The 26,707-nt window shown below is 45.9% G+C and overlaps 1 protein-coding gene across 1 annotated transcript in view; it reads right to left on the reverse strand.

Annotated features, from left to right (window-relative positions):
- LOXHD1 (lipoxygenase homology PLAT domains 1) overlaps positions 1–26,707 on the reverse strand; it is a 123,682-nt gene that overhangs the window by 79,935 nt on the left and 17,040 nt on the right. The window contains exons 6-9 of the mRNA XM_070778996.1: positions 14,516–14,676; positions 11,719–12,196; positions 11,104–11,258; positions 8,239–8,372 (exon numbers count right to left, since the gene is read on the reverse strand). Of these exons, the coding sequence (XP_070635097.1) occupies positions 8,239–8,372; positions 11,104–11,258; positions 11,719–12,196; positions 14,516–14,676 (928 nt within the window). The remainder of the gene's footprint in view (positions 1–8,238; positions 8,373–11,103; positions 11,259–11,718; positions 12,197–14,515; positions 14,677–26,707) is intronic.

Consider the following 26,707-nt stretch of genomic DNA (forward strand, 5'->3'; position numbering starts at 1 on the left):
TTTCCTGGCTCTCGGTACATTCTTGGTTAAAAATTCGCTAATACTTTGATAGTGATGATGATGATGATGGTGCTGGTGATACTTCCTTTCTTTGTCTTCAGCCCAAGCCTGGGATTTCTGGAGGCTGTGGGCTGGACAGTGCACCATCGGGCCCCTGGGCTCCCAGAACAACTCAGAGGGTTTGGGGACAGACTATCTCTAAGTTGGGGCTGCTGCACACCATCCCTACCACGGTCCAGGTGCATAAGATGCATTCAGAGACAGGTCAAAGTCTGGAGAGGCTGGAAACAGCGTAGACCGGGGGTCTCATCCCTTTCTGAGCCCCACACCCTCCTACAGTCCTTACTGCCTCCCATCAGCGTGTGAGAGGAGCAGGCCAGGGGCATGGAGGTGCAACTGTGCATCGAAAGTGAAAGTGAAAGTCACTCAGTCGTGTCCAGCTCTTTGGGACCCCATGGACTAAACAGTCCATGGAACTTTCCAGGCCAGAATACTGGAGTGGGTAGCCATTCTCTTCTCCAGGGGATCCTCCCAACCCAGGGATCGAACCCAGATCTCCCCCATTGCAGGCAGATTCTTTACCAGCTGAGCCACCAGGGAAGCCCAAGAATACTGGAATGGGTAGCCTATCCCTTCTCCAGAGGATCTTCCTCACCCAGGAATCGAACGAGGGTCTCCTGCATTGCAGGTGGATTCTTTACCAACTGAGCTATCAGGGAAGACCCCCGTAGCTGTGCATCAAGGGACATGGATTTAAACGGTGGGAGGAGCTCAGCCTTCAGAGAGACAAACTAGATTGCTTTGAAATTAGTGTTTAAGTGAAAAATGCATATTGCTCCACTTTTCAGCCTTTTAAATGTATGAATGGAAAAGTTAATTTTTTCTTCAACCAAATAATTTATGAATAATAGGCTTTAGTTCTAAATTATGGCCAATTAAGGGAGAGAGACAGAAATAAAGAAAAGAGTCGGGTTGGGGCTGCGGAGGAGTAATGCGAGTGTGGGAGGCTGGAGGAGGACAGAGACAGGAGACAGAGGCATAAGGAGCTGGAAAGACTTATACTAGGAGACAGAACAGTCAGCAAGACAGAAAGGGGCGGGCGCAAGCCCTCCCACATCCGCGAAGAGCGCATGCGCAAGGCCTCAGCGCCTGTCTTCTGGGCGCGTCACCCGTGCTGTCCTTGAGATACCTGCTCGGGGAAGTTGGAGGTCCTCAGCACGCCCACTGCGGCAGCATCGCGGGCCCCGAGCCTCCGGATCCCGCTCCCTGGGGGGAGAACCGGAGCCAGAGGCCGGACGGGCCTGAGTGCCGGGCATTTAGCCTCCACCCCCAATGATGCCAACAAGCACCCACAGGAGGTCTAGCGGAGGACTGGACCTCTGGGCCAGTGTTCTCCCCTTCCTCCCACAGGAGGAATAAATCCTGCTCCAAGAGGCCTGGGGAGGGCACTAGGTGGCTGTTTTTCAGGAGTGAAGGAGAAGAAAGGCATGCAGGTGTTCTGGCATGGTACCCCCCACTCCAGCCAGGGCAATGGAAGGAAGAGGCAGAGCTGGGGTCAGCAGGAGATTTAAAGTGAGCATGGAAGCAAAGCTCAGGGCCCCTAAAAGGTTGGGTTTCACTTGAAAGTAAAACTGGAATGCGAGGATTACACACTGTAAAATGTATTTAATGCATGGCCTTTCCTATTTTGTGAGTAAAGGCTGAAGCTCATCAGATATGCCCACTGGTGTTACAGGAAGAGCACTGTGACAAGAGTGGGTCTGGGGCTCGGGGACTCTGGGTTTGTGCCTCTGGTCTTCTCCTAACATGCCGCATGGTCTCTGCACCCCAAGTTCCATCACATTAAGGCTGCATGAAATCATTGTCAGGTCTTTTCTGTCTCAACATTCTGTGACTCTCACACCACCCTCCGCCCCAAATCCTGGAGGAGTGAGGGGTTTTGGAGAATATCTTCCTGTTAGGTGAAACTTACGGGGAAAAATAATTCAAACTTTTTGATCAACCCTCGCTGGAAAGCCCACCCAACACATTTGCCACTTGTAACGGAATTCAAGAATAACATCTGTCTTTCACGATTCAGGGTCTTATGAGACCCCCATCAATAAGAACAGGAATCTATGTCTTAGGGCTCAAAACAGGTGGAAAAAGGCTATCTGATCGAGTGTGGACAGAGCTCAGAACACTAAATACATTCCTAACTTCTGTGGCATTTGCTTCTTCCTCTCTGAAGTTGAGTGATTTGACTTTATTGCAGATCTGTATAAAAAGATAGCTAAAGTATTAAAGGAGGAAGGAAGATGTGGCAAACCTCATTTAGTCAACAAGGAAGGGGGCGAGGAAGCAGCAGAGAGAAGGACTTAACGAAGACGGGCTAATTCAAGACAACACACTCCCGAACGTCTGCCCATTTCTGTTACGTATTCAGAAGCTAAAACATCAGAGATTCATAGCTTTAGAGGGGAGGAGGACTTTGAATTTTTAAGTCCTTGCTAATGTACTTGGAATCTCTGGGCTATAAGGGGTCTTTAAGAGCCAGTGCACAATTTGTCACATCTCCTTCCACTGTAAGGAAGAGCATGGAAACATACACTGAGGAAAAGCCTCCATCAGCCTGGATGTCCGAGAGATCACAGTGATTCTCAATATATACGCCCCTGATCCCTTCCCCCCGAGACCTGTGTTATGAGTAAGAACTAAGCTTCCATTGTGTGAGGCCACTGACATTTTAGGGCTACTTGTTATCTAGCAGAACTTAGCCTATTCTGACTGATACAACTTGGGATACCACATGGACATGATTGTCAAATAAATGGTCACTGAAGTGATGTGAAAGGAAGAGGTTGCCCAGGAGCATGTATTTAAAGTGTCTCTGCCAGAAGTCAGGCAAATCGAACACCCCACGAGCTCAGAGTCTCCTCGCCCCCTGCCGTCCACAGTCCCTGGCATACATGGGCACCACAGGATCAATGGAATCAAAAGGCATCATGCCCTCTTCAGGTGAAATGTTCTTAATTCCCCCTTCAGAATTCCTGCCACAACTCCTAGATTTCTTAATCAGCCACTATTCTTTTCTTGAAGACGCATTTTCTCTTTTCCATCAGCCCCCTTAGAATGTGGTGCCTGACGTCACCCCAAGGCTCCAGGAACTGTCTGAGCAGAGAGGATCGGCTCTCCTCATTCCAAGTGTGATGGGACTGTCAACGTGAACATCAACCTGACACTTCTGAAATGTTTTTTTCCAAAGAGGCCAGTGGTGGAGCCTCCCAGGCTAGAGTCCCCAAACTGTCTCAACTTCACAGTTTTCTCCCTGCCCGAGGGACTAGCAGCCTCCTTATATGAGAGGATGTGAGTCTGTGGGTAGAGCCCCAGTCAACCCATGGGAGACCTCAGACCCCAGGACAACACACTCAGAACCATTCACAGCTGCAAACCACCATTAAAAAGACTTTCCACATCATTCGTTCATGGACCCTGACAGCTTGAGACTCCTCTAAAAGACCTCAAGCACTCTCTATTTGGAAAATAATTATTCTTTTTTTTTTTTCTTGCAATTGAGTTGCAGATCAGTAAATCTTCGGCCCCCACTTCTCCGAGTCCCTTCCTCCTGGGGTTTCAAGCTCAGACTCAGCTGCCCTCCAGAGCAACTGTCTCAGAGGCCAGAAGGGCTCCAAGGGGTCCTGCTGAGGCTCCACTGAATCTGTCCAGCTTTGGACATCAGACCCCTGGGGCCACTGTGGCTCTGTCTGGGTGACCTCATGGCAGCGGCAGGGGCTCTGGGCATCACACCGTCTTGAGCCTTTCTGCTCAGACAGCATCTCCCGAGGGGGCCTGACAGCAGCTGACATCTCCCTGCTCCTTCCCCCCATCTCCCATGCTCAGCTTCAGCAGGGTGCCCATGAAATGCAGCCAGCCAGGAGCCTGGATGTGTTCTCAGCATGGCTTTGGAGCACCTTCAGCCTGTCTTGCCACCCTCTCCATTATTCTTTTCCTGTTTCCTATCCTCCGTAATCCTCATGCCCAAGAAAAACACAGTGACCCACTGCATCCCAAATGTGCCCCCTGGCTCTCCACCTCTGTGCCACCTGAATCACATTTTCCAACCACTTTTAATGCTCTCGTTTCAAGCACTCAAACATCCAAGAGCTGCCTGTTCACAAAGGCACATCTCGATGCCACCTTGGATAAAACAGCAGCCTGATAACCTGCCATCACACCCTCCGCCTGGTCCCCTCAATGTTCTAGGTTACCGTGCAGAGACCACCAGCACCTGCTTGCCCTGCAGTCCCTGTGGTCTCCCTGCCTCCCTGGCTGTCAGCTCCTCAACCACCCTGCACTTCTCCTGCCCCATTTCCTAGCTGTCTGGCCACTTTTAGATGTTGACTCACTGGAACCTTCCTACTCAGGGAAAGAACGGATACTGCCTTTTACTGGGTGTTGGGCCCCCTGACACACAGTACCTCACTTAGTCCTCGCAATGATTTTGTGAAAGAGTTTCTTTATGCCCATTGTATGGGTGGAAGAACTGAGACTTGAGAGGTGACTGCCCAGGCCACACAGGCAAAGAGTGGAAGAGAAAGGAATTGAACCTGAACTACCTCCCATCATAGGTTTCTGCTCTTCAAAGGTGGTGTCTGAGCCAGTTGTTCAGCTGGCAGCACTTAGCATGGCTTGTGTTTGTTGAATTAATGAATGAATCAACACATCAAGCATAATTTTATTTATTAGTTGACTTAATAAGTATCTATGGTATGCCTATTACATGCTGGGCACTCTTCTAGGGACTGGGTGGTGAGGGGGCAGACACAGCAGTGAGCAAAACAGATGAAGTTATTTCCTCATTCAGGGGACCTCATATGCTACGTCGGGGAGAGGAAGAATGGCTACATGGAGCAGTGTATTGTAAGTCAGTGATGTGGGGGAAGTAAACTGAGGAGGAGGAATAAAAGGTCCAGGGCTGGGACTGGGGCCTCGCTGAGCCAGTGGGACCTAAGCAGAGACCTACCTAGACAAAGGATGAGCGAGCCATTGGGGCAGGAGTGCTAGCAGGAGGGGGCAGCACACATGAAGGCCCTGAGGTGGGACCACGTCTGCTGGCTTCAAGGAACAGCAAGGAGTGAGCCAAAGGGGTGGGACCGGCCACTGGAAGTGCTCTCGCTCTTACTCTGACAGACCCGGGAGCCTCTGTGCAGTGTGAGCAGAGAAGGCACGTGGCCTGGGGGTCTGGACAGCTGCAGACACGGGCAGGGCCTGGGTGAGGCGGAGGGGCCAGCCAGCAGGCTTTGACCAGGAGGTGCTGAAGATGGGGAGGGGCGTCTGACAGCTTTTCTGACAGAAAGGGCAATGGAGGGAGGGGTGGGGGACGGCAGAGAGGAGTTACAGGCACCCAGTCTGCAACGAGATGAGTGACTGGGACAGCTCAGTGTGCGTTCACCCTTCTGGCCGCAAAGGTCTTATTCCTGAGCTAACAAAGGTCATGGAAGGTTGTGGCGCTGTTGAGAAGACAGTGCCTCTCCGAGAGAGAGGATCCTTGCTCTCATTCTGCTTCCAACGGATGGCCATGGTTTTACATCTCTCTCCCAGGGTAGGCTTTGCTCAGAGTCACTCTCTGCTTGCCCATGGCTGGAGCCAGCTGAGCACAGAGCCCTTACTGCTGCTTCAATACCAACGAAACAAAGTAAAGAAACCATGCAACACCAACAAGGAAGGATGGCAGGGGAAGAGGAGGAGACGAGCAGAGTGAGGAGTGGAGGAAGGAAAAAGAAAGGGCAGGGAAAAGGAGAGAGGAGTAATGAGAAGGGTCCAGTCGCAAGAGTGATAAAGATATAAGACACTTGAGCAAATGTAACAGGAACGTGTAGCCTGTGTGAAGCAAGTGTAGAAAATGGCCTGACTGAGATACTCAAGGAGCGCCTGGAGAGACAGAAATGTGTGCCTGGGGGAGCACTTCATGGTCTAAATGTGCAGTTCTCTGCACATACATTTAACAGCAAAATGATCAAAATTCCAACAGGGTTTTTAAAAAGTCACCCAATGTCTTAATTTGAAAAGGTAAGAACAGCTAATATCCTTCATAATGAAAGAAGACAAGTATGGACAGAAATTAAAACAGATTATAGAGCTGCAATAATTTTCAAGTATGTTGGGCTGGCCCAGAGATGCCAAATCAACCGAACAGAGGTCACCGACCCTAACCAGGCTGCATGGGATGTTCACAGTTTGTCCCTGTCCTTACATGTTTTTGGAGCACTTTATCTTTGTCAAGATTAAATGCTTTATTTAGATTTTGAGACCATCTTGAGATATAAGTTGGGCTATTAACTTTAAACCCATTTATCAGAAGAGCAAATGAAAGCTCATGAAGATGGAGTTTGGGATTGACATGTACACACTATTATATTTAAAATAGATAACCAATAAGGAGCTACCATATAGCACAGGAAACTCAGTCTACTAACCTGAACGGGAAAAGAATTTGAAAAAGAATGGATAGTTGTATGGGTATAACTGAATCACTTTGCTGTGCACCTGTAATGAATACATCATTGTTAATCAACTATACGGCAATATAAAATAAAAAGTTCTTATAAAGATGGTGTAGTAACTTGTCCAGGGTGACCTGGTGAGTTTCTGGCAGAGCACCTACCCCAGGGGAGGACCCTGGTTCCCAGTGTGGGCTTGTCCCACAGCCCTTCTCTGCAATCACAGGGTCCTCATGTGGCCTCATAGAAATCCATGACACTGGGCTGTATGTGAGCTGTCCCTCAGTGCCCCCTTCTGGAGTAATCCCTTGGGCTGGGGGGGCAGGGTTGAGGTGGAAGATGGGGTGACCTCCATCAACCCCTACCTTGCACAGAGGGAGGAATGTTTCAAGAGACACCAGGCTGTGGGCCAAGATGTTGTTTGATCCAAACATTTATTTCTTAAGTGCCCTCGACATTCTGGGCACTGGCAGGCCCTCAGCAGCTCCACAAACCTCTCCAGATCTTGCCCACTTCCCTCTCCGCCCACCTCTGTGCCCCCGCCCCCAACAGCTCCACGTCTCCTTTCATGTCTACTGCCCCTTGACTCCTCTCGTCCAAAAGGCAATGTGGCCTACTTGTGGAAACACACCAGATTCATCTCTGATGGTCTGGAGTTCTGGTCCTGGCTCTGGCACAAACTGATGCTGGGGCTACAGGCTCACCTCCCTGGGGTGTGGTTCCTTCACCTGTCAGGAGAACAAGATCCCCTTCCCACCCTAGCTCCAGGGGGTAGCTGTGAATCTGGAGCAAGGGCCAGCAAGCTATGGCCTGTGAGCCAAACCTGGCCCACCACCCACTTATGTACCCAAGCAAAGGTTTTACATCTTTAAATGGTTGAAAACAATATAAAGAAAAATACTTTTTGTGACATGTGAAAATTACATGGAATTCAAGTTGCAGTGCCCATGAATGAAGTTTTTGTGGAACACAGACACATCCATTTACTTTGCTGTTGTTGCTGTTGAGTTGTTAAGTCATCTCCAACTCTCTGCAACTCTATGGACTGTAGACTACCAGTCTCCTCTGTCCATGGGATTTCCCAGGCAAGAATACTAGAGAGGGTTGCCATTTCCCCCTCTAGGGGATCTTCCCAACCAAGGGATCGAACTCACATCTCCTGCATTGGCAGGCAAATTCATTACTGCTGAGCCACCAGGGAAGTCCAGTTCCTGACTACTCTAACTTAAAAAAAAAAAACAAAAACAGCCAGCTTAAATAAAATCCATTCACTTAAGTATCATCTATGGCTACTCTTCTGCAGTAAAGGCAAAGCCGAACAATTGAAACAAAGACCAAATGGCCTAAAATATTTGCTATCTGGCATTTACAGAATAAGTTTCCTTATTCCTAGTCTAGACCATTAAAGTCATGTCCTGGAAGTCACTTTATACGTGGAGAGACTTGTGAATAGTAAGTCTGGGCATGGAGATTGGGCCATGGCAGGAATAGAAAGCCTGACTTTCTGAAGTGATGGACATAAAGAACTGGATTAGATGTTCCACTAGACTGCCCGCCTGACAGGGCAAGCAGCTGAGGGGCAGCCCAAGGAGAGAGAAGGGAGGGAGGCAATGCCCACCTAGCCAGCTCCATGTGCCAAACCCACATCCTAGCCACCCCCTCTCCTCACTCATCACAGCCACCCCACCCTTACCCTTCTTTCCATGACTATCTTAGGGGCAGGCATGACCTCCCCTCCCTCCCCTCCAGTCCCACTCACGTGATCTCATTGTTCATGTCAGTGATGTCTATTCTGTCCAGAAACCAGCCTGGTCTGTTGCCTGAGTTGTCATGGCGAATCCGAATCTTGGTCAAGGGCCCCAGATCAATGGCATAGATGGTGAAGGTATCTGTCTGGGAAAGATCAGAGTAGCACTCATGGAGGGGGGCAGCCCTCCCCACCTCACCGTCAGCTTCACCCTCCCAGGACCTGGGGCAGCCTGAGGCCAATTGTTAGATCCAAAGCATCAAGAAGGAGGGGGCATGGAAAATGTAGCCAGCCATCTGGGGTTTGGTCTGCACTGCTGACTTTTGTTTATTGAATTATCATTAATATACAACATTAAATTAGTTTCAGGTATACAACATAGTGGTCCAATATTTTTATACATTATGAAATGATGACTACTTAAAGACCAATTATCATCCATCACCATACAGAGTCATTACAACATTATTGACTATGTTCCCTATGTGTACATTACACCCCTGAGACTTCTTTATTTTATAGCTGGAAGCCTCCACCTCTTCATTCCCTTCACCTACTGCACTACTGTCTTTTCACCTGCGCCTGCCAGGGGGGTCTTCTCACTTTCACTGTGTCCTGGAAGGTGGAGGGAGGTAAGAGGGTGATAGAAGTGACCGTGAGAGAGGGCTAGGGAAAATGGGCTGACTGAATGCCCACATTTGTGTTGTGGTGTGTGTGTGTGTGTGTGTGTGTGTGTGTGTGTGTGTGTAGGGCCTGTTGCTTGCATATGTGCAGATACTACATGCCGTGTGTGTACATATGTGCATAAACTCCTTCAACCACAAATTCTGATTAAGTGTCTGCTGCTGCTGCTAAGTCACTTCAGTCGTGTCCGACTCTGTGCTACCCCATAGACGGCAGCCCACCAGGCTCCCCCGTCCCTGGGATTCTCCAGGCAAGAACACTGGAGTGGGTTGCCATTTCCTTCTCCAATGCATGAAAGTGAAAAGTGAAAGTGAAGTCATTCAGTCATGTCCGACCCTCAGCAATCCCATGGACTGCAGCCTACCAGGCTCCTCCGTCCATGGGATTTTCCAGGCAAGAGTACTGGAGTGGGGTGCCATTGCCTTCTCCAGATTAAGTACCTACTATGAGTCAAAGTGCAAATCCGAAGTGATTGACAGGATGTAAAGTGTAAGACCTAGATTGCTCACCATTCAAGTGGGAAGAGAGACCACCAGGGAAGCCTTATAGAATACCAGTTGCACGTATATGCGCTGGAGGAAACAGATGACACCAGGACCAGAGGGTGAACCCGATAAGTGGATGAGATCTTGACTATAACTGGTAAACTACTTATTGAAAAGCATTCCAAATTTACAGAAAATTTGCAGAAACAGTGCAATGAAATTTTGTAAACCCCTAGATCTTGCTTTCTCTCTCACTCTCTCTTGCCCTTTCTCATTTTTTGCCTAAATTATTTGAAAGTATTTGGCAGATATCATGATCCTCTACTTTTGACTTCTTCAGCATGGATTTTCTAAGAATAACATTCTTATATAATCTCAGTGCTTGCGTGCTCAGTAACAAGTCGTGTCCGACTCTGTGATCCTATGGACTGTAGCCCGCCAGGCTCCTCTGTCCATGGGATTCTCCAGGCAAGAATACTGGAGTGGGTTGCCATGCTCTCTGCCAGGGGATCTTTCCAACCCAGGGACTGAACCCGCATCTCCTGCAGCTCCTGCATTGTAGGTGGATTCTTTACCGCTGAGCCACCAAGGAGGCCCTACATGTAATGACAGGACAATTACCAAGTTCAGGAAACAAAGTCAACACAATATAATTCAACACAATATTATTTAACATATAGTCTATGTTCAAATTTCACCAGTTGTACCAATTACATCCTCTGCAGCAATTTTCTTCCAATTCTAGTCATCATAGTGGCTGCAAGTTTTAAAGGAAACACAGAAATAAATTCTGATCCTCAAGTCATGGGAAGGTGGTGTTGAAGAAAAAAGCAGGGGACATCTGAATTAGATCAAGCAATGAGCCCAGAAGTATTTTTAATGGATGTGTACATTTCTGGTTCTCCTCTTTGTTGATGAGGGAACCTGGCTTTGGGATGCCGGCAGAAATGGGAAAGGTGATGTGAGAGACGTCTTCTAGCCAGAGGACCCTGTAAAATCTCAAGGGACAAGAATGACAGCCGCATTTTCCCCTGCTTTTCCTACTGTACCTGGGAGGAGAGGGGCCTGCATTTCTCTAAATGCTCAAATGCTGTCATGGTGTCACTGCCTCAGGATGTAGATCAAATTTCTCAGCTGTCACTCAAGGCTCTCACACCCCCACTCCTTCAGTTGGTTGCATCAAGCTTTTCAGAGGCAGCGCCCACCATGGCTTGGCAGTAACCACAGCAGTGAGAAGACCCACCGTCCAATGTCCTCCAACTGGCCTTCCACACTTCCACCCCACATCTCCTCGTGTGGTCCCATCTTCAGGGGACAACTCTCACTGTCATCTTGAGACCAACACCATACTCCTCCACCATGGCCCAGCTCACATGCCTCCTTCCCTCCAAGTGTCCTCCGAAGCCCCATCTTCTGGTCAGTACTTCCTCCCTGAATCCGTCCCCTCACTGAGCACCTGAGGGTCTGGTACCATGCTGCCTCCAGTTAGTTCCTGGGCGTTTCCTGGACCCCACCTGGGCCTTTCTTTATGTCCCCGCCACAAAGCCCCAGTGCTTACGGACGAGGTGCTTCCATTCTACCCAGCTGGACTGAATGGGACACAGTGCTGGACACAGCAGTTGCCGTGCAGGCTGGGCCTGCCTTGGAATCACCAGAGGGCTCCCTCCATCTGGGATCCACCTGCCCCCTCAGGGAGCCCACACCCTACCTGTCCCTGCTCAAACTTGTTGGACTTGTCTGACTTCTTCAGGGGCCGCTCGCCCGTGTCCCCGTATTCCTCCCCGTAGATAGTCAGGAAGACGTTGGCATCAGTGCCAGCCTTGGGCACATTCCCCGTGATCACCTGTATCCCGTAGGTGTTGGCTGGGGGACACAGAAAGGCAGTGTTGAGAACGCCCAGGCCTTGGGGGTGGACCTGAGGCTCAGCCCGTTGCATCCAGCCAGATGGTGGGAGCTGGAAAGACCTCATGGTACACCCACATCTACACTGACAGTAGAAACAAACCGGCTCCTCCTCCCTACCCAAGACTTCCCTTCACCATGAAGCCCAAGAGGCTGAGAGTTCTGGCAAGGCACTGGTCCGCAGCAACCCTCCTACTGATGTCCCCACGATGAGTCACCGGTGAGCTATACCAGGGCTCCTCCCAAGAGTCTCAGGGCAAGAGCAACACCAGCCCCCACAAAGAATGGTCCACGGTGGCATTTCACCACAGCCCAGGTCAGGAGAGCCACAGGGGGCCCCACCTGCAAGAAGAGCTGGGCATCCTTCCCTCTCTGTACCCCCCCTACCCTGGGGGGTTATGTGACCCCTCCTCAGGCTTACGTTCAGGACCCTCTTGGCCCGTGGGCACCAGCTCCACCACCAGCTCGTTGTCCTCTTTGCCCCGGGCCAGCCAGCGGTGGGCATCAAACTTGTACTCCTGGATCACCTCCTGCATCCCGGGCTCCAGCTCCTCCTCCTCTTCTTCCTCCTCGGTCTCCTCCTCCTCTTCCTCAGACGAAGACTCCTCCTCGGACGAGGACTCCTCCTCCTCATCCTCCTCGTCGCTGCCCTCTTCCTCCTTCTTTTTCTTCTTTTTCTTCTTCCTCTGCAGCTTGGCTTTCAGACGTTCCTTCCTGAGCAGCTGCCGCAGCCTGTCCTTCTCCTTCTTCCTGCGCGCCTCCTCCTCGGGTGTGAGGTCCTCCTCCCGCACCGCCAGGTGCCGCAGCCACAAGGTGTCCACGTACCAGCTGGGACTGAAGCCCTCGCCCGTGTGGCCCAGCCGGATCTTGAAGACCTGGCCCACGTCCGCCGCCTCCAGCTGCACAAAGTGCGGGGGCTGTGGCTTGGGGAGGCCCTGGGCATCTTGCCTGGGGCCCCGCGGAGCCGCCGTAGCCAGAGGCTGGGGCTTCTGAGTCAAAGCTACCCCCGCGCCTCCTCTCCCGCCCCCAACCCAAGCCTGGTTTCCCTGCCGGACCACCCCTCCACCCAAACCAATGTCTTCTGAACCCCCGACACAGTGGGTCAAGATGGTCTCCTTCCCTCTCTCTTTCTCATTCTCGACTTTACACACACACACACACACACACTCACACACTCGGCACGTCACACTCACTCCTATTTTTCTTATTTCTGTATCTCTGTTCCCTCGTGCAGAATGCCTTTATCCCCTCCTCTGCCTCTAACTAAATCTATTCATTCCAGTTCCTGAGCTTTATTATTATCTTTTTTTTTCTTCTTTAGTGTTGTGCCTTCCTGTGCTCTCTTTCTGAGCATTTTTTCCCCCAGCATTAATCATATAGAACTTTTCCAAGAAGCAAAAAAAAAAAAAAAAAATGTGGTGTTTGTCAAAGACAGAAGTCTCCCCCACGCCCCCAAGAGGCCCCAGCCCCCTACCCTGACACTAGCCTTTCCCCTCCCTGAGCGCTCAGGGGGTCCCCGAGGTTGGCAAGGTCTTAGCCTAGCCTGGATGCCTGGATGCCCTCTCTGCCCACGGGCGCTTACTGTCTGTGCGCTCAGCTCTCTCCCGCAATGGGCCTAGCACATGGCCGGCTCAAAGGGCAGGGATTTAGCTCTGCTCCAGAGGACTGGGTCCTCGACCTGCCATCTGCCACTCTGGTCTGAGCCTGACATCCAGGGGAGGTCTGGCCCCGGCTCGGGCGACAGCTCCCGTGCTGAGCAGACTGAGGCCCAGGGCTGTCCCACGAGCTGTTTGGTGTCCCCCCAACTGGACCTCAGACCTGCAGGAGAGTTCAGGTCTCCTGACTCACTGTTCATGAAGCCACAATGTAGCCAGAAGCACCTCTGTGAGAAAATGAGTGGTCAAAATGGAGCCCAGGACCCGTAGGGATGGGCTCTGGATACGGTAAGTTCCTCCTTCAACACATTCCAGTGGTTCCTGGTCACAGCACCCTCGCAGTCTGGCTCACTTACCATCTCTCTCCCCCCATCTCCTCCTCTCCAGTATTTTCCTGGTCACAGCACCCTCACAGTCGGGCTCACTTGCTATCTCTGCTCCCCCATCAACCTGCCCAGCTATGAATGCAGCCACCACCACACCCAGCCACACAGTCCATTCACGTCCAGAAGACACTCTGCTCCTAACACCTCCGTGACTGGTCACAGTTTCCTAAGTACTTTCCCTGACATTGACCATTTTAATCCTTCCAGGGGCTGTGAAGCAGGCCAGGTAGTTATTGTAAACCTAGGTTTGAGCTGATAAAGAAGCTGAGGCTCGGGGAGATGAGCCGATCAGGCCCCTGCTCTCTCAGCAGTGTCAGGAGAGGGTGGGATTCCAGGAGGCCTCCTCCACCACTGACATTCCAGACACCCGTGACTCTGGCGCAGCTCAGCCAGGACCCTCTCTGCTGGGCACTGGGTTAGGACTCTTTGCTGAGGGCCAGGCTACTTATGGCACACACGCAGAGCAGCCAGCATGAAGATATTACTGCAGAACAGAGCTGCAGACGTACACATATGCACACATGCACTTGTGTCCCATGTAAGACATTCACATGCCCTTTAAAAGGCACCACCCTGGGTCCTTCTCTCCTGCCAACAACATGCTTACGTTCTCATCTTTTTTTCTCCGCTACTCAAAGGGACATGAGGTGGCCTGGGGCACTCAGAACAGAGCCATGAGACTCCAGGCTTCCCAGTATCCTGGTTGGGAGCCAATGCCATACTCTTAGACTGAATGAGCTGTCGAATCAGAGGCCAAGGCTGGAAATGAATGTGGTGACCAAGGCCCTAGCGTCATATTTTGCTAAATTAGAATCAACCCTCCAGCCGTTCTCAGAATTGGCAGCATGTTAGTATCACTGGTAGAGATTTTAGAAACATACCCCAGTTTTCTTGCCTGGAAAGTTTCCTGGATAGAAGAGCCTGGTGGGCTACAGTCCATGGGGCCACAAAGAGTCGGACACAACTTGAGCACACACATACACACACAGAGAACATATCTGACCATAGAGGTTCTCATGTAATTGATCCAGGTGTAGACTAGATGACACTAGTTTCTTAAAGCTCCTCAGATGTTTCTAACAAGAAGCCAGGGCTGAGAACCAGTCCCTCTGTTTTCAGACGTATGCTGAGCCCTCTCTTGGCACCCCTCCGCCACCATGGCTTTACCCCCACACACCTGGAATGTGTCCTTGGACGCCCGTTCAAACACCTTCGAGCGGCTGGAGAGGAAGAGCACTTCTGTCTTGCCTTCCTCGCCATAAATCTGCATGAATACTCGGGCAGTGGTGCTTGCTCCGCCTACATCCCCGGTCCAAACTTCAACCTCGTAGTGGATCACTGGGTGGGCACAGGGAGGAGAAGCAGGACATTTAGTAATAGCAACAACAGTAACAATAGTTACATAGTAAACATTTCCCAAACCCAGGCCATGTGTCTGCTGCTTCTTAGGCATCATCTCATCCAATCCTCCCATCAGTATCATAAGCAGTATTATTGCCATTTTGCAGATTGACAAACTGAGGCTTCAAGGACTTGAGTCAGTTATGGAAATGGCAAACCTAAGCAATCAGACTCCAAGGCTCAGCTCTCCTCTGTGCTGCATGTGTCCTCTGGAACCAGGAATGAGGTCAGTACACCAGCTGGCACCCTCTGCTGTGTGCCTACCCCTGGGTAGACACTGTGGGGCAGAAAGAAGCAAAAGGCTATGTGTTTGTCTTTTCCCCTTATTTTCAGTAAAGGAGGATGGTTGAAATGATAATCTTCATTTAAATATAGGCAGCTTTCAGATGATACCAACAGAGCTACACAAAATTTGTCTCTACGTTGAAGACTCGATGGACGTGAGTTTGAGTGAACTCCGGGAGTTGGTGATGGACAGGGAGGCCTTGGCGTGCTGCAATTCATGGGATCACAAAGAGTCGGAAACCACTGAGAGACTGAACTGAAGAAATACTGTTGAGTTGTTAGAGGGTGGAAATGTGTGTTATAAGTATTCACCATTAGAGGGCGCTTCTTATAGGAGCGCAAAATGTCTCCAAGAACTATGGGACCGTATTTTTTTTTTCCAAGTGGTTATATTACAAGACTTGTCCTCTCAGCAACACTGTAGGGTGAAATCATAATTCTTTCAAGTTAAGACTTATTTTCAACAAGATAAGGGGTCTCCCATTACCACAGCAATGTGAGAAATTGGCGGCTGAAACGAGGGACTGGCTGAGAGCCGAAAGAAGTTAAACTAGAAATATGGCTTTAGCTGGGGGTGAGGTTGGGCAAGTTGATGGACAGGAAGAAGACCCAGTAAAAGCCAGCATTCTTAATGGGGAGAACCCCAGTCTCTGTTCCCTCTCTCTGGTTTCAATAGCAACCAGGATTAAACAAAATTAGGAGAGATAAAACTTAGCATGCAGAGAACAAGAGCCAGCTATTGGAAATGAAAATGTGGTAGCTGAAATAAAACATTCCAAAGAAAAGGGAAAGTCGAGGAGGAGCTAAGATGGTGGAGGAATAGGACGGGGAGACCACTTTCTCCCCCACAAATTCATCAAAAGAACATTTAAACGCCGAGTAAATTCCACAAAACAACTTCTGAATGCCGGCAGAGGACATCAGGCACCCAGAAAAGCAACCCATTGTCTTCGAAATATAAAAGACAAAAAAAGAGACAAAAGAGGGAGGGACGGAGCTTCGTCCCGGGAAGGGAGTCTTAAAAATAGAGAAGTTTCCAAACACCAGGAAACACTCTCACTGCCGAGTCTGTGCTGAGCCTTGGAAGCACAGAGGGCAACAATAACAGGGAGGAAAAATAAATAAACAATTAAAACCCACAGATTACGAGCCCAACGGTAACTCCCCCAGTGGAGAAGCAGCGCAGACGCCTGCACCCGCCACTAGCAAGCGGGGGCTGGGCAGGGAGGTGCGGGCTGCATCGCTTAGAGTAAGGATCTGGCCTGAATGCCCCGAGCGCTATCTGAGCAAAATAATTTGGGCTAGCAAACCAGACTGTGGGATATCTACCACGCGAAAAGCCAGCCCTAACCTAAGACGCCACCAGGCCTGCGCACGGAACAAAGGACTGAACACAGATAGCCGGCGGCAGACCATCCCCCTCCAGTGACAGGTAGCCAGAGCCGGAAGGGGGCAATCACAGCCCCAGAGAGACATTAACTACAAAACTGTAAGCAGGCTTCTTTGCTAACTAAGACTTCTTGGGGTTCTGGACGGTCAACATCCGCCTGAGAAGGTGCACCGATTGTACACCCAGAAAACTGAGTGGCGGGGAGGCGATAAGCAACTGCGCTCACCAAACACCTCATTACCTGAGCTGCTCGGACCTGGGAAGGGCACAAAACGCAGGCCCAACCGAGTCTGCGCCTCTGAGGACTACCCAAGTGCCTGAACCTGAGCGGCTTAGACCTGGGAGGTGCAGGCAGCCCAGGGCCGGCCTCGGATGGTTCCCGGTGGAGCAACCTAGAGGCTGAGCAGTGTGGGCAGGGAGGCTACACGCGCCGTGAGTGGGGGCAGGCCCAGTGTGGCTGAGGGACTGCGAGCACACGCCAGTGTTATTTGTTTGCAGCGTCCCTCCCTCCCCACAGCGCGACTGAACAAGTGAGCCTAAAAGAAAAAAAAGAAAGTGTCCACCATCGCCCTCTTTGTATCAGGGCGGAAATCAGACACTGAAAAGACCAGCAAACAGAAGAAGCAATAACAGAGGGAACCGCCTTGGAAGCAACAGGCAATAGATTAAAACCCTGTCATTAGTACCGACTACATAGGAAGGGACCTATAGATCTTGAGAAATATAAGCCGGACCAAGGAACTAGCTGAAAATGAACTGACCCCACAATACTCACAACACCACCAGAGAAAGTCCTAGATATATTTTTACTATTTTTATGATCATTCTTTCTTTCTTTTTTTTTTTAAATTTTTTAAAAATTAAGTCCTCTATTGCTCCTTCAATTTTCACTTTTATAACCTATTACTTTGCAAAAAAAAAAAAGACCCTATTTTTTTTTAAAGTAAACTTCATATATATATATTTTTTAATAATTTTTGTGACCTTGTTTTTTTTTCTTTTTCTTTTTTTCTTCTTTTCTTTAACATTGTATTTTTGAAATTCCAAACTCTACTCTAGATTTTTAATTTTAGCTTTTTGTAATTGTTATCAATTTTGTACCTATTTTTTTTTTATAATTTTTGTGACTTTTTTCTTTCTCTCTTACTTTCTCTTCTTCTTTTCTTAAACACTGTATTTCTGAAATTCCAAACTCTACTCTAGATTTTTAATTTATGCTTTTTGGTATTTGTTATCAATTTTGTACCTATATTTTCTTTATAATTTTTGTGACTTTGTTTTTGTTTTTGTTTTCTCTTTCTTTTTCTTCCTCTTTTCTTTAACATTGTATTTTTGAAATTCCAAACTCTATTCTAGATTTTTAACTTTTGCTTTTTGATATTTGTTATCAATTTTGTACCTATATTTTCTTTATAATTTTTGTGACTTTTTTTTCTTTTTCTGTATTTCTTTTCCTTCTTCTTTTCTTTAACATTGTATTTCTGAAATTCCAAACTCTACTCTAGATATTTAATTTTTGCTTTTAGGTATTTGTTACCAATTTTGTACCTTTAAGAACCTAATTTTCAGTACCCATTTTTCACTTGGGAGCAAGATTACTGGCTTGACTGCTCTCTCCCCCTTTGGACTCTCCTTTTTCTCCACCAGGTCGCCTGTGTCTCCTCCCTAACCCCTCTCTACTCTACCCAACTCTGAATTTCTGTGTGTTCCAGACGGTGGAGAACACTTAGGGAACTGATTACTGGCTGGATCTGTCTCTCTCCTTTTCATTCCCCCTTTTATCCTCCTGGACACCTATGTCTCCTTTCTCCCTCTTCTCTTCTCTGTATAACTCCGTGAACATCTCTGAGCGGTCCAGTTGTGGAGTGCACATAAGGAAGTGATTACTGGCTAGCCTGCTCCCTCCTCTATTGATTCCACCTCATCTCATTCAGGTCACCTCTAACTCCCTCCTCCCTCTTCTCTTCTCCGTGTAACGCTGTGAACCTCTCTGGGTGACCCTCACGGTGGAGAAACTTTTCATCTTTAACCTAGATGTTTTATCAGTGGTGCTGTATAGAAGGAGAAGTTTTGAGACTACTGTAAAAATAAGACTGATAACTGGAAGCAGGAGGCTTAAGTCCAAATTCTGACTCCAGGGAACTCCTGACTCCAGGGAACATTAATTGACAGGAGCTCATCAAACGCATCCATACCTACACTGAAACCAAGCACCACACAAGGGCCAACAAGCTCCAGGGCAAGACATACCAAGCAAATTCTCCAGCAACACAGGTACACAGCCCTGAGCTTCAATATACAGGCTGCCCAAAGTTACTCCAAATCCATAGACATCTCATAACTCATTACTGGACACTTCATTGCACTCCAGAGAGAAGAAATACAGCTCCACCCACCAGAACACCGACACAAGCTTCCCTAACCAAGAAACCTTGACAAGCCACCTGTACAAACCCACACACAGTGAGGAAACTCCACAATAAAGAGAACTCCACAAACTGCCAGAATACAGAAAGGGCACCCCAAACTCAGCAATATAAACAAGATGAAGAGACAGAGGAATACCCAGCAGGTAAAGGAACAGGATAAATGCCCACCAAACCAAACAAAAGAGGAAGAGATAGGGGATCTACCTGATAAAGAATTCCGAATAATGATAGTGAAATTGATCCAAAATCTTGAAATCAAAATGGAATCACAGATAAATAGCCTGGAGACAAGGATTGAGAAGATGCAAGAAAGGTTTAACAAGGACCTAGAAGAAATAAAAAAGAGTCAATATATAATGAATAATGCAATAAATGAAATTAAAAACACTCTGGAGGCAACAAATAGTAGAATAACAGAGGCAGAAGATAGGATTAGTGAATTAGAAGATAGAATGGTAGAAATAAATGAATCAGAGAGGAAATAAGAAAACGAATTAAAAGAAATGAGAACAACCTCAGAGACCTCCAGGACAATATCAAACACTACAACATTCGAATCATAGGAGTCCCAGAAGAAGAAGACAAAAAGAAAGACCATGAGAAAATACTTGAGGAGATAATAGTTGAAAACTTCCCTAAAATGGGGAAGGAAATAATCACTCAAGTCCAAGAAACCCAGAGTCCCAAACAGGATAAACCCAAGGTGAAACGCCCCAAGAATAATACACATATTAATCAAATTAACAAAGATCAAACACAAAGAACGAATATTAAAAGCAGCAAGGGAAACAACAAATAACACACAAGGGAATTCCCATAAGGATAACAGCTGATCTTTCAATAGAAACTCTTCAAGCCAGGAAGGAATGGCAAGACATACTTAAAGTGATGAAAGAAAATAACCTACAGCCCAGATTATTGTACCCAGCAAGGATCTCATTCAAATATGAAGAAGAAATCAAAAGCTTTACAGACAAGCAAAAGCTGAGAGAATTCAGCACCACCAAACCAGCTCTCCAACAAATACTAAAGGATATTCTCTAGACAGGAAACACAAAAAGCGTGTATAAAATCGAACCCAAAACAATAAAGTAAATGGCAATGGGATCATACTTATCAATAATTTCCTTAAATGTAAATGGGTTGAATGCCCCAACCAAAAGACAAAGACTGGCTGAATGGATACAAAAACAAGACCCCTACATATGTTGTCTACAAGAGACCCACCTCAAAACAGGGGACACATACAGACTGAAAGTGAAGGGCTGGAAAAAGATTTTCCATGCAAATAGGGACCAAAAGAAAGCAGGAGTAGCAATACTCATATCAGATAAAATAGACTTTAAAACAAAGGTTGTGAAAAGAGACAAAGAAGGTCACTACATAATGATCAAAGGATCAACCCAAGAAGAAGATATAACAATTATAAATATATATGCACCCAACATAGGAGCACCACAATATGTAAGACAAATGCTAACAAGTATGAAAGGAGACATTAACAATAACACAATAATAGTGGGAGACTTTAATACCCCACTCACACCTATGGATAGATCAACTAAACAGAAAATTAACAAGGAAACACAAACGTTAAATGATACAATAGACCAGTTAGACCTAATTGATATCTATAGGACATTTCATCCCAAAAGAATGAATTTCACCTTTTTCTCAAGCACACACGGAAACTTCTCCAGGATAGATCACATCCTGGGCCATAAATCTAGCCTTGGTAAAATCAAAAAAATTGAAATCATTCCAAGCATCTTTTCTGACCACAATGCAGTAAGATTAGATCTCAATTACAGGAGAAAAACTATTAAAAATTCCAACATATGGAGGCTGAACAACACACTGCTGAATAACCAACAAATCACAGAAGAAATCAAAATTTGCATAGAAATGAATGAAAATGAAAACACAACAACCCAAAACCTGTGGGACACTGTAAAAGCAGTCCTAAGGGGAAAGTTCATAGCAATACAGGCATACCTCAAGAAACAAGAAAAAAGTCAAATAAATAACCTAACTCTACACCTAAAGCAACTAGAAAAGGAAGAAATGAAGAACCCCAGGGTTAGCAGAAGGAAAGAAATCTTAAAAATTACAGCAGAAATAAATGCAAAAGAAACAAAAGAGACCATAGCAAAAATCAACAAAGCCAAAAGCTGGTTCTTTGAAAGGATAAATAAAATTGACAAACCATTAGCCAGACTCATCAAGAAACAAAGAGAGAAAAATCAAATCAATAAAATTAGAAATGAAAATGGAGAGATCACAACAGACAACACAGAAATACAAAGGATCATAAGAGACTACTATCAGCAATTATATGCCAATAAAATGGAAAACTTGGAAGAAATGGACAAATTCTTAGAAAAGTACAACTTTCCAAAACTGGACCAGGAAGAAATAGAAAATCTTAACAGACCCATCACAAGCATGGAAATTGAAACTGTAATCAGAAGTCTTCCAGCAAACAAAAGCCCAGGTCCAGACGGCTTCACAGCTGAATTCTACCAAAAATTTAGAGAAGAGCTAATACCTATCCTGCTCAAACTCTTCCAGAAAATTGCAGAGGAAGGTAAACTTCCAAACTCATTCTATGAGGCCACCATCATCCTAATACCAAAACCTGACAAAGATCCCACAAAAAAAGAAAACTACAGGCCAATATCACTAATGAACATAGATGCAAAAATCCTTAACAAAATTCTAGCAATCAGAATCCAACAACACATTAAAAATATCATACACTATGACCAAGTGGGCTTTATCCCAGGGATGCAAGGATTCTTCAATATCCACAAATCAATCAGTGTAATACACCACATTAACAAATTGAAAAACAAAAACCATATGATTATCTCAATAGATGCAGAGGAAGCCTTTGACAAAATTCAATATCCATTTATGATAAAAACTCTCCAGAAAGCAGGAATAGAAGGAACATACCTCAACATAATAAAAGCTATATATGATAAACCCACAGCAAACATTATCCTCAATGGTGAAAAGTTGAAAGCATTTCCTCTAAAGTCAGGAACAAGACACGGGTGCCCACTTTCACCATTACTATTCAACATAGTTTTGGAAGTTTTGGCCACAACAATCAGAGCAGAAAAAGAAATAAAAGGAATCCAAATTGGAAAAGAAGTAAAACTCTCACTGTTTGCAGATGACATGATCCTCTACATACAAAACCCTAAAGACTCCAGCAGAAAATTACTAGAACTAATCAATGAATATAGTAAAGTTGCAGGATATAAAATCAACACACAGAAATCCCTTGCATTCCTATACAGTAATAATGAGAAAATAGAAAGAGAAATTAAGGAAACAATTCCATTCACCATTGCAACGAAAAGAATAAAATACTTAGGAATATATCTACCTAAAGAAACTAAAGACCTATATATCAGATCGGATCAGATCAGATCAGTCACTCAGTCGTGTCCGACTCTTTGCGACCCCATGAACTGCAGCACGCCAGGCCTCCCTGTCCATCACCAACTCCCGGAGTTCACCCAGATTCACATCCATTGAGTCAGTGATGCCATCCAGCCATCTCATCCTCTGTCGTCCCCTTCTCCTCTTGCCCCCAATCTCTCCCAGCATCAGAGTCTTTCCAATGAGTCAACCCTTCACATGAGGTGGCCAAAGTACTGGAGTTTCAGCTTTAGCATCATTCCTTCCAAAGAAATCCCAGGGCTGATCTCCTTCAGAATGGACTGGTTGGATCTCCTTGCAGTCCAAGGGACTCTCAAGAGGCTTCTCCAACACCACAGTTCAAAAGCATCAATTCTTTGGTGCTCAGCCTTCTTCACAGTCCAACTCTCACATCCATACATGACCACAGGAAAAACCATAGCCTTGACTAGACGGACCTTTGTTGGCAAAGTAACATCTCTGCTTTTGAATATGCTATCTAGGTTGGTCATAACTTTCCTTCCAAGGAGTAAGCGTCTTTTAATTTCATGGCTGCAGTCACCATCTGTAGTGATTCTGGAGCCCAGAAAAATAAAGTCTGACACTGTTTCCACTGTTTCCCCATCTATTTCCCATGAAGTGGTGGGACCGGATGCCATGATCTTCGTTTTCTGAATGTTGAGCTTTAAGCCACCTTTTTCACTCTCCACTTTCACTTTCATCAAGAGGCTTTTGAGTTCCTCTTCACTTTCTGCCATAAGGGTGGTGTCATCTGCATATCTGAGGTTATTGATATTTCTCCCAGCAATCTTGATTCCAGCTTGTGTTTCTTCCAGTCCAGCGTTTCTCATGATGTACTCTGCATATAAGTTAAATAAACAGGGTGACAGTATACAGCCTTGATGTACTCCTTTTCCTATTTGGAACCAGTCTGTTGTTCCATGTCCAGTTCTAACTGTTGCTTCCTGACCTGCCTACAGATTTCTCAAGAGGCAGATCAGGTGGTCTGGTATTCCCATCTCTTTCAGAATGTTCCACAGTTTATTGTGATCCACACAGTCAAAGGCTTTGGCATAGTCAATAAAGCAGAAATAGATGTTTTTCTGGAACTCTCTTGCTTTTTCCATGATCCAGCAGATGTTGGCAATTTGATCTCTGGTTCCTCTGCCTTTTCTAAAACCAGCTTGAACATCAGGAAGTTCACGGTTCACATATTGCTGAAGCCTGGCTTGGAGAATTTTAAGCATTACTTTACTAGCATGTGAGATGAGTGCATTGTGTGGTAGTTTGAGCATTCTTTGGCATTGCCTTTCTTTGGGATTGGAATGAAAACTGACCTTTTCCAGTCCTGTGGCCACTGCTGAGTTCTCCAAATTTGCTGGCATATTGAGTTGCAGCACTTTCACAGCATCATCTTTCAGGATTTGAAATAGCTCAACTGGAATTCCATCACCTCCACTAGCTTTGTTCATAGTGATGCTTTCTAAGGCCCACTTGACTTCACATTCCAGGATGTCTGGCTCTAGGTCAGTGATCACACCATTGTGATTATCTGGGTCGTGAAGATCTTTTTTGTACAGTTCTTCTGTGTATTCTTGCCATCTCTTCTTAATATCTTCTGCTTGTGTTAGGTCCATACCATTTCTGTCCTTTATCGAGCCCATCTTTGCCTGAAATGTTCCTTTGGTATCTCTGATTTTCTTGAAGAGATCTCTAGTCTTTTCCATTCTGTTGTTTTCCTCTATTTCTTTGCATTGATCGCTGAGGAAGGCTTTCTTATCTCTTCTTGCTATTCTTTGGAACTCTGCATTCAGATGTTTATATCTTTCCTTTTCTCCTTTGCTTTTCACTTCTCTTCTTTTCACAGCTATTTGTAAGGCCTCCTCAGACAGCCATTTTGGTTTTTTGCATTTCTTTTCCATGGGGATGGTCTTGATCCCTGTCTCCTGTACAATGTCACGAACCTCATTCCATAGTTCATCAGGCACTCTATCTATCAGATCTAGGCCCTTAAATCTATTTCTCACTTCCACTGTATAATCATAAGGGATTTGATTTAGGTCATACCTGAATGGTCTAGTGGTTTTCCCTACTTTCTTCAATTTCAGTCTGAATTTTTGGCAATAAGGAGTTCATGGTCTGAGCCACAGTCAGCTCCTGGTCTTGTTTTTGCTGACTATATAGAACTTCTCCATCTTTGGCTGCAAAGAATATAATCAATCTGATTTCGGTGTTGACCATCTGGTGATGTCCATGTATAGAGTCTTCTCTTGTGTTGTTGGAAGAGGGTGTTTGTTATGACCAGTGCATTTTCTTGGCAAAACTCTATTAGTCTTTGCCCTGCTTCATTACATATTCCAAGGCCAAATTTGCCTGTTACTCCAGGTGTTTCTTGACTTCCTACTTTTACATTCCAGTCCCCTATAATGAAAAGGACATCTTTTTGGGGTGTTAGTTCTAAAAGGTCTTGTAGGTCTTCATAGACCTATATATAGAAAACTATAAAACACTGTTGAAAGAAATCAAAGAGGACACTAATAGATGGAGAAATATACCATGTTCATGGATTGGAAGAATCAATATACTGAAAATGAGTATACTACCCAAAGAAATTTATAGATTCAATGCAATCCCTATCAAGCTACCAACGGTATTCTTCACAGAGCTAGAACAAATAATTTCACAATTTGTATGGAAATACAAAAAACCTCGAATAGCCAAAGCAATCCTGAGAAAGAAGAATGGAACTGGAGGAATCAACCTGCCTGACTTCAGGCTCTACTACAAAGCCGCAGTCATCAAGACAGTACGGTACTGGCACAAAGACAGAAATATAGATCAATGGAACAAAATAGAAAGCCCAGAGATAAATCCATGCACATATGGACACCTTATCTTTGACAAAGGAGGCAAGAATATACAATGGATTAAAGACAATCTCTTTAACAAATGGTGCTGGGAAAACTGGTCAACCACTTGTAAAAGAATGAAACTAGAACACTTTCTAACACCATACACAAAAATAAACTCAAAATGGATTAAAGATCTAAACATAAGACCAGAAACTATAAAACTCCTAGAGGAGAACATAGGCAAAACACTCTCCAACATACATCACAGCAGGATCCTCTATGACCCACCTCCCAGAATATTGGAAATAAAAGCAAAAATAAACAAATGGGACCTAATTAAACTTAGAAGCTTCTGCACAAGAAAGGAAACTATAAGCAAGGTGAAAAGACAGCCTTCAGAATGGGAGAAAATAATAGCAAATGAAGCAACTGACAAACAACTAATCTCAAAAATATACAAGCAACTCCTGCAGCTCAATTCCAGAAAAATAAATGACCCAATCAAAAAATGGGCCAAAGAACTAAATAGACATTTCTCCAAAGAAGACATACAGATGGCTAACAAACACATGAAAAGATGCTCAACATCACTCATTATCAGAGAAATGCAAATCAAAACCACTATGAGGTACCATTTCATGCCAGTCAGAATGGCTGCGATCCAAAAGTCTACAAACAATAAATGCTGGAGAGGGTGTGGAGAAAAGGGAACCCTCTTACACTGTTGGTGGGAATGCAAACTAGTACAGCCTCAATGGAGAACAGTGTGGAGATTCCTTAAAAAACTGGAAATAGAACTGCCTTATGATCCAGCAATCCCACTGCTGTGCATACACATTGAGGAAACCAGAATTGAAAGAGACACGTGTACCCCAATGTTCATCACAGCACTGTTTATAATAGCCAGGACATGGAAGCAACCTAGATGTCCATCAGCAGATGAATGGATAAGAAAGCTATGGTTCATATACACAATGGAGTATTACTCAGCCATTAAAAAGAATACATTTGAATCAGTTCTAATGAGGTGGATGAAACTGGAGCCTATTATACAGAGTGGAGTAAGCCAGAAAGAAAAACACCAATACAGTATACGAACGCATATATATGGAATTTAGAAAGATGGTAACAATAACCCTATATATGAGACAGCAAAAGAGACACTGATGTATAGAACAGTCTTTTGGACTCTGTGGGAGAGGGTGGGATGATTTGGGAGAATGGCATTGAAACATGTATAATATCATATATAAAATGAGTCACCAGTCCAAGTTTGATGCACGATACTGGATGCTTGGGGCTGGTGCACTGGGACGACCCAGAGGGATGGTATGGGGAGGGAGGAGGGTGGAGGGTTCAGGATGGGGAACACATGTATACCTGTGGTGGATTCATTTTGATATATGGTAAAACCAATACAATATTGTAAAGTTAAAAAATAAAATTAAATAAAAAAAAAAGAAATAAAATCTTGGAAGCCAAAAGAAAAGGTAAAGTCAAGGACAGCACTGAAGAACAAAAAGGAAAATTCCCAAGAACAAAATGATAGAAAGATAAGAAAATCAGAGGAAGCTTAACAA

Source organism: Bos indicus, chromosome 24, assembly GCF_029378745.1.
Source record: "Bos indicus isolate NIAB-ARS_2022 breed Sahiwal x Tharparkar chromosome 24, NIAB-ARS_B.indTharparkar_mat_pri_1.0, whole genome shotgun sequence".
NCBI lineage: Eukaryota > Metazoa > Chordata > Mammalia > Artiodactyla > Bovidae > Bos > Bos indicus.